Genomic DNA, 15,085 nt, shown 5'->3' with positions numbered 1-15,085 from the left:
TGAGTCCGCACTCTGCCATAGAAGCCCGCTGAAGCGGGGCGGGCGGAAAATAAATGTAATACATTAAATTAAATTAAACTAAGCTTGCTGGGTGACCTTGGGCCAGACACACACCCCAACCCTCCTCACAGGGTTGTTGTGAGGATAAAATAGAAGTGAGAGAAACAACGTAAGCCACTTTGTGTCTTCTTGGGAGGAACAGTGGGAATAAATGAAGTTAAATAAATGAATAAATAAGTACTCTCCTTAAACCCCGTAGACACAATAGGAACACGGAAAAACTTGTTTGTGACACGTGTGTTTCCGTGGGTCCTTTAGGGAACTAAACCCGAACCACAGCTTCCTTGCTGAAGGGACTGCAGCCACCTGCATAACACATTGAGGCAACAGTTTTAAGGGAATAGCCATGCTGGTCTGCGGGAGAACAGCAGGCTTTGAGTCCAGGGACTTTTCAAACTCAAAGATATCTGAGTAACTCCCGGAAGCTCATACCATGAAAATCTTAATAATCACTTCAAATCCTGCTGTTCTGTTGAAGGAGGAGATGACTTGGATATATAACTAACGACCGTTATGGCAGTTGGGCAGCTTTGGCCACGCCCCTTCCAGTGAGCGCTCATTTCTTGCAGTGAGAAATCCAAAGAGCGTGTAAAGGCAGCTGGGCGCCGCCCTCCTTCAATGACATCACCCTCTCAGCGGATTGGTGGAGATTTTAAGTCTCAGGTTCTCGGAAGGCGTGACGAGTTAGGGCGGTGACGTGTTTGCTTGTGGTTTCTGTTCGAACCGGATGGCGGGAAAGCGGGAGGCGCTGCTCTGAGCCGGTGGGTAGGTTCTGCTGCGAGAGCGGTGAGCGAGGGGGCTGGGGTTGTTCGCGTGGCCGAAGTCCACCTTTCACTGAGTAGGGCGCCTAAATGGACTGGGGAGCGGTCTAAGCAGTGTTTGGGAAAAGAGGGGCGGGAGCTAGTACTTGTCCCGTTGTAGGGTGGGCACTCGGGATGCTCTCATGTCATGAGCGCTCGCTGCCTATATTGTGACTCATGAGAGCCACTGTGCTGTCTTTGTCTAGGTTCAAATCCCTACCCAGCAACTGAGCTCGATTGAGATGGCTCCACAGGGTTGCCAACCTCCAGCTTGGCCCTGGAGCTCTCCTGGAATTACAACGGGTCTCCACACTACAGAAATCCATTCCCCTGGAGAAAATGCCTGCTTTGGAGGGTGGGCTCTTAGGGCATTGTACCCTGGTGAGGTCCCTTCCCAAGCTTCTTTTTCCCAGGTTCCACCCCCTAAATCTCCAGGAATTTCCCAACCCACAGCTGGCATGCCTACCCAGCCATGGTCTCTTAGCTTCCTCTAGCTAACAGGTTTTGTTGTAAGGCAGAAACAGAGGAGAACTGTGAAGCTCCTTAAAGGAACTGTGAGCTCAAAATATAACAGATCCCTGAATCCTAAAAAGCATAGGAAGGGCCTGTGCGCTGAAAAGCTGAATAGAGCAGAACGTAGAGAGGAATTTCTTAGTGTCTGCCCACCATCTCTTTTAAAAGTTCAAAAAACATAGGCTCGACAAGATTGAAGAACCCTTTGGTGGGGGAAGAAGATGGTCCCTGGTGGTTCAGGAGATAGAGTGTGGTGAACATGGGCTGACAGAGTGAATGCCAAAAGTTCTCACGCTAAACAGAATAGACTGGCTGCTTCTCTGGCATGTTGTTCTCTAAATAAAGAGGCTAAAACCCTGCAGCTGCAGGTAAGCCCCTGAGACTTGGCAGTCCAAGTTTATGTTATAGCTGGGTGTAGAATGAGGGGGAAAGTGCTTCTCCATCCCCTAGACTTTGGAATAAGAGTTAAAAACAAGACATGATTCGTACCTCTGGAGTGCATTTTCTATGTCTTCCTGGAAAATACGATAATGTCTATGAGCATATGCAGCATGTTTTTCCTGCACAATTGACATATACTACAATTGATTCTAGGCACTGTTCTCTGTGTCTAGTCACAGCTTTGAGATGGCAACAATCAGGGCTTTTTTCTGGGAAAAGAGGTGGTGGAACTCAAGACCGCACAATGATGTCACTTTGGGTCAGCTGAAACAAGGGGGGAATTTTTTTCAGTTTAAAATGCCCTTGGTGAAAATGGTCACACGGCTGGTGGCCCTGCCCCCTGATCTCCAGACAGGGGGGAGTTTAGATTGCCCTCTGTGCCACTCCAGCGGCATGGAGGGCAATCTAAACTCGCCTGTCTAGAGATTGGGGTGGGGCCACCGGCCATGTGATCATTTTTAAGAGGTGCTGGAACTCCGTTCCACTGCGTTCCTGCTGAAAAAAAGCCCTGGCAACAATAATAACATTCGATTTATATACCACCCTTCCGGACAACTTAAAGCCACACTCAGAGTGGTTTACAAAGTGTGTTATTCTTATCCCCACAACAATCACTGTGTGAGGTGGGTGGGGCTGAGAGAGCACTGAAAGAGCTGTGACTGAACCAAGGTCACTCAGCTGGCTTCAAGCGGAGGAGTGGGGAGTCAAACCCGGTTCTCCAGATTAGAGTCCTGCTGTTAACCACCACACAAAGTGCTGCTGATCCTCCTGTCTCTTCCAGCTGTAGTGTGGACTGGCTTCTTCCTTCAGGATTATTTAGGTACTCGTATTAAAAGAGGAGGAAAACGTGAAGGATAAGTGCCTGCACAGGGCCTCCCTTCACCAGGAAGTATGGAATATGGATGCATCCAACATGGTGGCTTAAGTTTTAAAGATGTGCTTTAGCTTCTTGAAGCAAGCTAGTGAACACCACCACATAGTGTGTAAATTGCTGATTTAAGCATGGCCAGTTAGTTTATGCCTCTTTTGAAGGGAAAGTGTAGGCTGCCAAGGAATGCCATAACAAGCTTTTCGGTATCTTGCCATACTGCTTAAACTCTACTTAGGAAATACATATTTTTAGTACATTGCCTGAATTTCTGAACACATGAAATTGCATTACAGTGTCATTTTGGTTTTTCTTGATTTATTTCATTGCGTTTTTATCATGCTCTTCCTCCAAGGACCTGGAGAACAGGGTTTCCCCTCCATTTTATCCTCAGAGTAATCCTGTGAGGTAGGTTAGGCTGAGAAAGAGCAACTAGCCCAAGGTCACTCAGTAAGATTTTTATGGCAAGCAGGGATTTGACCCCATATTTCCCAATTCTCATGCAATGCTGACGACACCAGCTACTCAGGTAGGTTAGCAGCTTTCCAGGGTTTTGGGCGCAGAAAGATGTTTTCAACCTCTGCTTTTGGAATTTTTTTTTTAAAAAACTGGAGATTCTGGGAATTTAATCTAGGACCTGCATCATGCAAAGCATGTGCTCTGCTTCTGAGCCATAGCTCCTCTCCCTTTAAAGGTATTTTGTAGAATTGTAGAACTGAAAGCCAGACGAAAGTTCTCAAAACTTGAATGTTAATTTTACAAAATTTATGTTATTTATAGTCTGCCTTTCTCACTGAGACTCATGGCAGATTACACAGTGTGAGTCAGGACAGTAAATTCCAAAGATATTTTAATAAACATGTAAATTGAGTATATACATGCAAATTTGCAAAGATTTAAACTAGCAGAAATCTAATACAGAGTACAAGAAACATTGAGACAGAGCATAAATAATTCTAAGACTGACATATTAAACAACATGGGAACTACCCTGTATGATCACACTTACAGCAATAGTAGTAAAGTCCGTAGTCTATCATACTTACAGCTTTCATTGCAGGTGGATTGCAGACATGCTGAAATTTAAATATGGTGTGCATAAAGGTGTCGAAACAGGCATCATGGAGCCAATTGCCAGTCGTGCTTCTCGACTTAACCTGCTCCTTCAGGTATGTTTTCCCCCCCTTCAAACTGTATAAATGTATTGGTTTCACATCACCAGCAGCCTGAATTGACAAGCTTAGCCCAAGCTTGGAAGCTAAGTATGGTTGGCTATAGTTAGTACTTGGAGGGGAGACCACAAGGAAAGACTGGAGTTGCTATGTGGAGGAAGGCAGTGGCAAACCACCTCTGCTTTTCTCTTGCCTGGAACACCATATGGATGGAGTCACCATGAGTCAGTTGCAACTCAATGGCACCTTCCTCTTCAAATTACCATCCTGCTGTATTAAAGGGGCAACCTCTCTTTTTGCTATCTGATTTCAAGGTTCTGTACTTCCCTAGAAATAAAGTGATTGGTGGTCATGGGACCAAATAAAGGCCACTGATTGGTATCTTGTGTCCTTCCACCTGCACTGTCAACTCCAGAGTCATGGATGGGGTAATGTCTGTGACAATGGGAATTCACAGGTCATTTTGAAGGATGGGGCATGGGACTTCGGTTAACTCTTTCCTGGAAAACCCGGTTGCCAGCTGAGTAGTAAAGTAACTCAGTGCAATCCTATGTGGAGTTTCTCCGCACAGTAGCCTAATGATTGATGTACAGTCAAACTTCAACATCTGTGACTTGAACATATTCCATAAACTTGGCCAATACATTAAAGCTCTGCCCCCCACCCCCACCCCCAACCAAGGGATGCATTTAATTTCTAAATCTTCAGTTAGTGTGGATGATCTGCTGGGGGAGCAAAAGAGGTGGTGATGACACAGCTTTTCCTTGTTTGCTTCTTTGTTTCTTCTTGTCACAGTGCTGTTGGTTTTAAAAGCCTGGTATGAGGGTGGAGGGCCCAATTGCAGCCACAGAAACAGCAACAGTTGAAGGTGACAGTAATAGGAGTTCTGCTTCTTCAGTGATTCACTGTAAAGTAGAGGGAAATACTTGGCATAAAGCAACCTTCTGTAATATTAATTTCTATAACATGTATATGGATGTTAACCTGGTCTTGTCTGAAGCTTATCCGTTCTTGCCTTTTTCACCAGGGGAAGCTACCTTCTGTGGCCCAAGACCAGATGTCTCCACTTTCCAGGGAGGGCATCTTGGACTCCCTAATGGTGCTTTTTGAACAATGCAGCAACCCTGTTTTAATGAAAATGAAGCATGTGGGCAACTTCATTAAAAAGTGTACGTTTTTTCACCTTTTTGAAATTTAAAGTGCAAGAACAAATTAGTTCTATGAAGGGCTTGTAGTAAAGAAAACTTAACAGTGTGTCCTGATCTCATGCATGCTCTCTTCTTGCCCTCTTTGTGTAGGAGTTGTGTTCTCAAATTGGAAGGAGTGTGTGTTTGTTGAAGGTGATTCCAGCTGGGCTCTGGTTAGAGGCGGAAGCCTGTATGTTGTAAACTGTAGTACTGTGACTTAGCCTGTATGGTTCGGCTTGTCTAAAACATAGAAAGAGATTCAAATATAATATAGCCTAAAGCAAATGCTTCAATATGATAAATAAAACCGTGGGTCTTGAAAGATTGCCTAAGCAAGATTATACTTCTCTTTCTGGCTTGCAAGGTGCACCTGTAATATCTAAGAAATTTACATATGTTTTCTTTGAAAGCATATCTTTTGGGACCCTGAATTGGGTGAAATGGTAGCATAGGGATGTAAACATCAACTCTGTGTTTAAGAAGGCACTCGTGTTACTCCAGAAGCAGCTATGGGGGCAGCTCAAACTAGGTTTCCTTAAAAAGAATTATGAATGGTGGTTTTCTGTTATTAACTAAACTATATTGGTGAAGTCCCTGTTGCTTAATTATTCACTTAACTACTCACTTCCTGTATAAAACTGAATGGTAAAGATTAATATTGGAGGACAGGCATTTGCAAAGTTTTTGTCAAGCCTAATTTCAAAGGTACAAATCTTACTGAGGCCCATTTTGATTGGAGTGGATGGAAACTCACTTTATGTGTTAATGCATCAAGTTTGCCCACTGTATTCTATTGGTCCTCATCAGCTAGCAGGTCAGGACCCAGAACTTGTTAGTGGCCCAACTGAAGGAGAGGTGCTCCAGGTATATCACTACCCCTTTCTTTTTTTATGTAAGATTTTTAAAAAGGAGATGTAGGAACATGGGATGCAGAGATGAAGTAATATTAAGAGGTGGTGGAAAAGAGAAGCCAAAAGATGTACTGCAGATTATATGCAATTGATGCTGCTGATGGAGGTTAAAAAGGCAGACTTTATCTCCTTCATCACTGTTGTCACAGTCTTCCTATGTGTTTTCAGTTAGACTTAAGATGTTGCAGGATGGCTGTGTACATGTGCTTTTCTCCAGTGTCGCTCAACATTTTTAACTTAGTTCCCTGTTACATCCCATTTTGAGGTGTCTTTAAAGTCTTCACCTCAAGACTGTTTATATAGCATCAGCAGTATATCTGAGTACACTGAGCTGGGCTGAGATGGTTACAGTCACAAAATTCTAGACTCCAAGCCCATTTTTATTCCCTAACATAAAATGCCTTCCCTTGTACAGTTTCAGATGCAATAGCAGAGTTCCGGGAACTTCAGCCAAGCGTGAAGGACTTTGAAGTCAGGAGTCTGGTGGGACATGGCCACTTTGCAGAAGTGCAGGTAGTGAGAGAGAAGGCAACTGGTGACATCTATGCCATGAAGGTGATGAGCAAGGAGACTTTGTTGGCGCAAGATCAAGTATGTTTCCTTCCTAATTTTATACCCTGCCAATCGCTCATAAGATTTTAGTAGCAGTGAGAATTCTTTCCCTTATCAGAATATGTAATTGCAGGGTAAATCACAGTGTTTCCTGATCTCATCTTGCATATGAAGCCTGTCTTATTATCTCACCATTTCCACTGGGGAAATGCGCATGGGAAAATAGAGGCTTTCTTCAGGCCCTCTAGCGATCTCATGTCTGACATGAATTTTCAGTCAGGGACTTTCCATTTCATACTCTTGCCACAGTGCTGCATTAGCCATTTTTACTTTTTAAAAAGCCTCTTTCGTTCTGCTTTTTTCCCATGTAACTATCTCTTTAATAATGGTTTGATGTGTATGTTATTGTTGCTCTTTGGGTTGTAGGCTTTTTGCCCTACTCTGTCTGGGTCTATAGGCAGAAAGCAAAAGTCAGGTACTGGAGCTTGTAGAGGTTCTCTGTTGCTAAAGTTGAGAAGGGCAGTAGATTTACTGGTCGGTGAAGTTCAGGCAGGATGTGAGATGAATGACTCTTTCTTTCACTGCCATGATAGAGCGTGGCATATTAAAAAAAAGATTAGGAAGTGCCTCTTGAAATAAGTCCTGTTAGAGGAAGAACACATCCAGTGGTCTGTCTCCTAGAACTGTCTTCCAGAAATTCTCCCCTGAGATTTGGAAGTAAATGTAAGTTGCCCTCTGATCAAAGAAGTGACTGAAGATAATTTACTGAAATGATTTGTCTGAAGTGCTAAACTGTATGTACTACAAAACTCTGCTTGTGCAAAATATTTTTGACTGCTGAATTCTTCAGGTTCATCATTAAAGAAATGTAATTTACAGAGAACTCATTATGAATTCAAATTATGCTGAGTAAGACAGTACATGCAAACTTCTCTCATGGATTTGTTTAGTTGATGTGTTGTCTGGTAACTGAAAAACTTCAAAATATGAGTTTTCCTTTTTGGTAGGGCACTAGTGGTGGTAGGAGAAAAGGCATTCTATGGGGAAGGGAGGAGCTGTCATAGTTATGGACAGGGGAACGTGACCAGAGGCTGTAAACACTGGTAGATTGTAAATATTACCTGCATGCTTTTCAAACTTAAATCCACAATGACAAGAAATTTATTTTTAAATATGTGTCAGAAATCTCTAGAGGTTCAAAACTTTTGCTGGTTACTGTGTTCAGAGTTGCTGAAAGGTGGTTGGTTGGACCAGCTGATTATTTCTACTAATGGAAGATGGGGGAATATTTTCTCCAATTTGCCTCTCATGCTGTTCCTGGAAGTGTTCTCTTGCCCCGCAAGGGCAGCGTTTTGGGGAGATCTACGTGCTACAGTGGAAGGGGTGGGGGAGGCTGGAAGTTCTGCTTGCTACCAGAAATGGCTTCCATTAATGGAAAGGACCTGTAGGATCCATTTCTTTGACTTTAGATGTAATTGTCTCTGCTGTAATTATAAAATGCTAAATCATACATTTTTTTTTACAAGGATGTACTAGAAAAAGTGGAAGGTAGTAGGAAAAGAGGAAGACCTAAAATGAGATGGCTTATCTCAGTTTCAGTTTATTTGTATTTTAAGTCAAATCAAGTCAGATTTATTGTACGGTCAAAGACCAGCATAGCTGAGGTACTAACGCAAAGTTAACATTATTAGTAAAAAACAGCAAAAATTAAAATAGGCAATAATATGAATAGACAGTAATATTAATGGGTGGTATTTACATAAACCCCAATAATGAAAGCAGCTGATAGATTTTATAGGCTGTTGCACAAAATTTTGCGACTGAGGCTATAGTTCTTGGATTTCTGTCTCCTAATAGTAGCCTAACATATTCCAAGCTCATTCTTCCAAGTATTCTATTGATCAAAGGGGTGATAGTCTTAATACGTAGAACAATGTGAGTCTCAATTTCTCCTTCACTGCAAGGGCAAAGCCTTTTCTTGTAGGGAATTCTATTAACCCCTCCCTCCATCTAAAACAGCAGAAGGGAGTGCAGCACACCTTGCAAGCGTAAAGGCCCTCCTGTGACTATGCACCTCCAAAAAGGACAGATAGGCAGCCAGCTTGACTATATATCTGGTGTTCGTAGGGGACAATAAAGTAGGAACCCTCTCTAAATCAAGCTGGTGTTCAGCGTCCAGTGTTTTATGGCCCGTTTTGCCTGATCAAAACTGATGATTAAAACCACGGAAGATGAAAAGCCGAGGCTCGCAAGTTTACAAAGTCTTAAGCCATTCAGATTGATGTTCATCCAGGAGAAGCAGTGGCGTCAGGACTTGCTGAAAATAGCCCGTAATTTAGGGAGGCAAGGCACACCTTAGCTTCCACTCTTGACAGTGCTGGTCTCCAGATGTAGCAACGCATTTGGTACACAATTAGGGACAAGTAAAGCTGCTCTTAGGAACTTTGATTGAACTTGCTCAAGGTAGGGGGAGCAAAAGAAGATCATGTTGCCCCTATCATAGTTCTATATAAGAGTTGGGCCAAGACTTTAGCTTGGAAGAGTTTTCGGGCAGCAGGGATGTATTGTCTGCCCTTAGTTCAAAGAAATCTAGTATATTGTGAGCTGACTTTTGTCCAATACCTGCTGCATGGGCAGTGTGCACTTTTTTTGAGCTGGAGGCATAGAATACTGCACCAAGATATTTGAAGGCCTGCACCTGTTCAGTCAAATGACCATCGGTGGTCCAGGTTCTAGACTTCAGTTTCTTACCGAAGGCCATTTTTTGGTGTGGGGGGGGGGGATAGTTTATGGTAAGAAAGTCTCTCTCTCTCTTTTTTTTTTGCAGTGCTGTACAAGAGCCTTTAGGGCTCTTCTGAGCAAAATTGGGTCCTTGACAGAATAACTGCATCATCTGCATATAAGAAGATTTGTAGTTTCGGAGGATGGAAGGCCTGGTCACTTAAAGATTTGACCAGGTCATTTATGTAAAAGTTGAAGAGAGCCAGTGCTAAAATACAGCCCTGTTTCTTCACGCCTCTCGGAGTGGGAACAGCATTTGAAAGGTGTCCCATCTTGCTGCACCTGACCTTTAGAGAGGTATTTTCATGTAGGGCATGGATCAGGAAGAGTAGCCTGCGATCAATATTAGTGGCCTCCAACTTACCCCAGAGCTTCATTCTGGAAATAGAGTCAAGTGCTGCCTTTAGATCAATATAGGCGACATATAAAGATACTTCTCTCGTTGAAGAGTATTTCTCTGTGAGGTGCTGGAGGATCATACAGTGATCTGTAGTACATCTACCTTCTCTGGATCCCACCTGTTCAACAGCAATCAGATTTTCCTGTTCAAGGATGGCTTGACTGAATAAAAGTAGCCACATCTTCCAGTTTGCAGGATCTGAGCAAATCTCTTAATGATAGGACATTTTGGAGGTCTTTCTTTCATAGGGTCGCCATAGGTCGGAGGTGACTTGATGGCGCATAACACAACACAGTGATTGGTATTTTCTCTTCCTAGGTAACATTCTTTGAAGAAGAGCGGAATATATTATCTCAGAGTACCAGCCTTTGGATTCCACTACTGCATTATGCATTTCAGGACAAAAAGAACCTTTATTTGGTGAGTTTTTAGGCTAGCAGGCCCATTTCAGGGGAGAGTGATAGTTTTCACCTTCACTATATGTAGCTGATTGCTGGGTACTCTTGACCAGTGTTCTGATTATGCGGCATTCACTTCAGAACAATGACAGAGAACAGTGCATACTTGAGTGCTTGAAGGAACTTGCATTTTTAGCCTTACTCTAGTTTAAATTGGCCTTTTTTTTTTTTGTAATAGACAAAAATTGGGAAAGAACTCCAGGCCTCAACAGATAATATTCCCTCCTGCCTCCCTCAGCTCTATGTGGTACAATTAAGAGTGGGATTTTGGTTTTGTGTACTTTGACTGTATCTTCTTGCTTACATAGAAGTGGAGAGTGGAAATTTTTGCATCGACATAAACACATTTCTGCATTGATATACTCCTGTTTGAGCATTGCCTGCAATGTGGGGGTGGGGCTGGAGAGGAGTAGGCCATTATGTAGTAGGACAATTTGTTTTGATGAGGGTCTTGTGAATTCATCTCAAAATAGCTTGAAGCAATATTTCAGGTAGCTGCGGTTTCTTTTTTGTTGCCCTTGTATTTCTAGGCAGGAAGCACCTAGTTAAGCAATTGGACTTCAGTTCATTTGTCTTTTAGTTATATGCATTGTCTGCTGGATGCCTTTTATTTGGGTTAGTTTTTATAGGAGGTAATAATATTCAGCAGTACTAGAGAAGCAACATATAAAAGTACAATGGCTGTGTTAAAAGACTAATCACAATGAAAACAAAATGTATATGTACCTGGTTTGTGCCAAGCTTGTGTAAATTCCTGGGGTTTTCCTCTCACCCTACCCGTGTGAAGTGTAATGAAGGAATGATGGTTTAAAACAACTTCTAGTTATCCTTGATGTACAAATACAGGTGCATGGCTTAGCTGGAGTTAGTTTTTCTTTCATTAACTAGCACCCTAAGTTCTGGTGAAGAATCTGGGAAGGTCCCAGGGTGGCTAACTAAAGTCTATATTTTTAGGTCATGGATAACTGAGTTCGTTTTATACCACCATCCCTTCATTGTGTTTTGTGGAAGAGGGAAGAGCCGGGTGTATTCATGAAACTAGTACAAACTAAGTTTGTGCACATTTTAGTTTAATTGCACTTAAGTTGCATATGAATACAACCAATGAGTCTACAATCCCATGCTTCAGCTTTAATTACTAGATTGCAAAAATATATATTTTCTGACCAAAACTGCCAGCTTTTGAGCCTTGTTTTGTGTCACTTGCATGTCAAATGCATACATTCTTCCACGGACACTTTTAATTCACTAAGTTGCAAGGTTTCTTACTCTACAGAGGTGTAGATATTTTAGTTTTCATATTGGTTGTCCATTAAGTTGAATATACTATGAACCCTGTCTACTTCTTAAGTTATAGTGCATTTGCTTACACTGTATGCCTGTGAAAGTCCTGGAGTTTCCACAGAGTTTAAGATGGTGTTTTTGTGTGTCAATTGTATGCAGGTTATGGAATATTGTCCTGGAGGAGACCTACTCTCGCTCTTAAACAGATATGAGGAACAGCTTGATGAAAACAGCGTTCAGTTTTATCTGGCAGAACTTGTTCTGGCTGTGCATAGTGTCCATCAAATGGGCTATGTTCACCGGTAAGTTCTGTTTTCCTCTGACCAGTTTAATTGAGGATTAGGAATAATAAATTGAGATCTATTTTTATTTTTGGATGACATGAGCAGTTTCGGAAAGCAATTGATATTCTTTTGTACGGGCTTTTGGAGGCAGTAGTCTTAATATAATTCTAGGATTTCTGTAGATCTTGGCTGGAACCCAAAGAGACACTTTAAGTATCAGAAAAGGTTTGAGCATGCCCCTTAGAACTATGGGTTTTGAATGCCATACCCTATTATTGTATCATCTTCATTGTTTTTGAAACTCTTGATTATAAAACCCACTTACAAGGGCACCAGCATGGAACTCTCAAGCTAATATATGTAGAAGATAATAAAAATAATTCTTCTGTGAGCTATTTCCAGTAGACATTGCATTATCGGGATAAAGGGGTCGGTGCAGTCTTAAAGCTCTTGATTCATTAACTATGGTTAATGAACTGAGACTAGGCCATTGGATTGTATGCATCACCATTCATACCCCACTGTTCTTTACAGTGATTAAGGCTTTCATCAGCATCATATATAGGTAGATAGAGTTTGCTATTCAACCAGTCTGTTCAAACCATCTTCAACCTCTGGTTGCAAAGCCTGGTTAGTGTTAGCAATGGTAGAGTGCTATGTGGAATGGGGATTTGCGGGCAGGAGTTTATCCTGAACTCCTGGCCTGTTCCCTCTGCAGCACTGAGCCTTGAAAACATCAAGCATTTTCCCCCAATTGTTACAAGTGTTTTCTGATACACATGCTTATTGAATGAAAGGTGAGAATAATAAAAAGTGTGCTTTATCTGTTCTCATTGTAATATTGGTTTACTGTTTCCTAATAGCTGCTTGTTGCTTTGTCCAGAGTTACGTAATGCAACAATGGCCCCTTTCTTTTTGTTTGGCTCATTATATGATACTGGCAGTGTTAACTTTAATGCTTGAGAATGAAGTAGGAAGAAGAAATACAGATGTACCAGCATAGAATGCTAAAACTCTTGGTAGAGTTGAAAGGTTGATCAGATGACTCAAGCTTAACTTGTTCAGTCTTCTGTACTTCCTTCAGTGGATAAGACTATTGTTATAGGTGTTATTACTTCTGCTTGCTTTGGAAGGTTATGTGCAAGTTATGTAGACAGGGTTTTGGCTTACCCTTCCCTGTGAAATGGGACCTTCCCACTTCTGGCCCTGCTTGCTCTGAAGCTCCAACAGCAAGAGGATGAATTCCGCAAGGCAGGACAGCCATCCTATGTCGTGTCTCTTCCCCTGCCATCACACTTTCCTTGTGGGCTTCCGGCTTGCTCTAGTGATTTCTGCAAGATGATGCAGGGCAGGGAAGAGGTTGTATATGGGTTAAGGGTGCTATATTGATTGCTTTCTGCTTACTTACAGAGATATTAAGCCAGAGAATATACTCATCGATAGAACAGGACACATCAAGTTGGTCGACTTTGGATCAGCTGCCAAAATAACAGGGAACAAAACGGTAATAAAAACTTTGGGTTGCTCAGATGGTATGCAGAAAATAAAAATGTCTAAGTCTGCTATTGTTGCCTCTTGTAATTGTCTCTAACTTTTATGTATGTTAGTATGAAGGCGCTAGTGTCTTTGAAAAATGTTTCTAATGTTAACTTGAGTCTTGTTCTTTTCTGTAGAAGACTATAGTCAATTGCTTACCAGTTCCTTGACTTTTCTTTTATGTAAGGGGAATTTTAATTTTTGTCTCCCTATATAGTGTAAATATATTAACTTATTCATGACAGAAAGACAATGCTCAGTCTGGTTCAGTAGGTTTTTTCTCTGATCAGGTTTTAGTTAATAAACACGCAAGTCTATGAGCAGTCCTTTTTCTGTCTTTGTGTTATAATGGTTAGAGTACTGCACAAGAGACGACAGTTTGAATGTCTACTTCACTAGGTGAACTTGGGCTAGTCTCTCAGACTAATGTACTTTACAGGGTGGTCATGCGGCCAAAACAAGGAAGGGAGAGCCATGTATGCTTCTCTAGCTCCTTGGAGAAGGGGTAGGGCAAAAGTATACTAGACAGATAGGAAATTTTGATGTAAAACTGTTTGTAGCCATTCCCAAATGGTGTCTTAAAAGAGCTGCTATAATGTTGTAAGAAATAAATAAAATGCTCCTATGATGCTGAAGTACCCATTCATAAAGGAGAGAGCCCACCATTTGTTTCTTAGATTAACTGCTCTTGTCTTGGCCTTTCCAAATGGCTTGCGGAGGGGGGGGGTCATTTTGCCACATTTCTGCACCAGGTGTGACTGGATGCAATGCAGAGTTTCAGTACAACCTCTGTGAGAAGAGGTTGCATGTTGCATCTCTACATGATTTGCTGCTCTGGGCTTCCAGCCTTCCAGTTAGAAGTCACACCTACAGTAGGGACTCATGAAGATGTATGGGGTGGATGTCTGCGGGCAGGTAGTATACAGTATAAAAGTATTTTGAGTAAAATATGTAGTGTCTGATCTTAATTTGTATAAAGGTATCCTTGGGCCCTTGGGAAACTCACTCATAAACTGAAGAGCGAGTGCTCTCATCTAGGGCAGTGGTGCCATGGTGCTCTCCAACACTTTTCGTGGTGCATGACAAGTGTTTTTAAAAAGAAGGCTGGGCCAGGTGAACCTTTTGCCCACCAGGGCTTCTGATTGGCAATGCAGATTTTTAAAAATGTTGCTTTGGCACAGCTGCCACCATAACACAAGGATCTTAACTGTGTGAGTGAAGGTAAGCTACAGCAACCACTTTATGGCTGGTTCCATCTCCTGCGGCATCTGTTTTCTGACTTGCATTTCCTCATGTGTCAGCTGTTTTGTGGCTGTGCCACCATGCTGTGTCAGAATTTCATAGGTGCCAGAAGGCTAAAAAGGGTTGGGGTGTCCTCATCTAGGGGCAAATAAACTACCCCTGACGTACATAAAATTATACAATAGCAAACATGAAAAAGCTATGCCGAAAACTTGGGCAGGCAGCAAATTTAATGATTAATAACTCTAGCAGAGGCTTTACTTAAAGTGCAAGCTTTCAAAATTCCTTACTACCATGTTAGAGAACATCTTAATTATTAGAAGGAATGCTCATTTTTGTTTTTGATTTGTTTTGAAACATACCAAAATGGTGTCATATATATAAATGTATATTCATGGCTATTTATGGATCAGATGAAAGAAGCAAATAGCAAATAAAACTAGCAGCTGCCCTAGTTCTTTAATGGCAACCCTGCTAAATTAGGAAGAAACCATAATGGATAATTAGATAGTTGAGATCTTGTGGCTGGTGAATAATGTTTTTGATTAGTGTTAGAATTTTGTCTTTTTTGATTGTGACAAGCACTTCTTGATTAA

General features: G+C 41.8%; 1 protein-coding gene across 1 annotated transcript in view; it reads left to right on the top strand.

Moving 5' to 3' along the window:
- The first annotated feature begins 797 nt into the window (after positions 1-797).
- The window catches only part of CIT (citron rho-interacting serine/threonine kinase), a 137,471-nt gene continuing 123,183 nt past the window's right edge, over positions 798-15,085 (top strand). Inside the window, exons 1-7 of the mRNA XM_054996247.1 lie at positions 798-821; positions 3,754-3,851; positions 4,882-5,023; positions 6,368-6,543; positions 10,004-10,105; positions 11,587-11,729; positions 13,122-13,215. Of these exons, the coding sequence (XP_054852222.1) occupies positions 3,756-3,851; positions 4,882-5,023; positions 6,368-6,543; positions 10,004-10,105; positions 11,587-11,729; positions 13,122-13,215 (753 nt within the window). The 5' untranslated portion in view covers positions 798-821; positions 3,754-3,755. The remainder of the gene's footprint in view (positions 822-3,753; positions 3,852-4,881; positions 5,024-6,367; positions 6,544-10,003; positions 10,106-11,586; positions 11,730-13,121; positions 13,216-15,085) is intronic.

Source organism: Eublepharis macularius, chromosome 13 (assembly GCF_028583425.1).
Source record: "Eublepharis macularius isolate TG4126 chromosome 13, MPM_Emac_v1.0, whole genome shotgun sequence".
In the NCBI taxonomy this organism is placed as follows: domain Eukaryota; kingdom Metazoa; phylum Chordata; class Lepidosauria; order Squamata; family Eublepharidae; genus Eublepharis; species Eublepharis macularius.
Note: the sequence above shows the minus strand (reverse complement) of the source record. Positions and strands in the feature narration are given on the sequence as shown.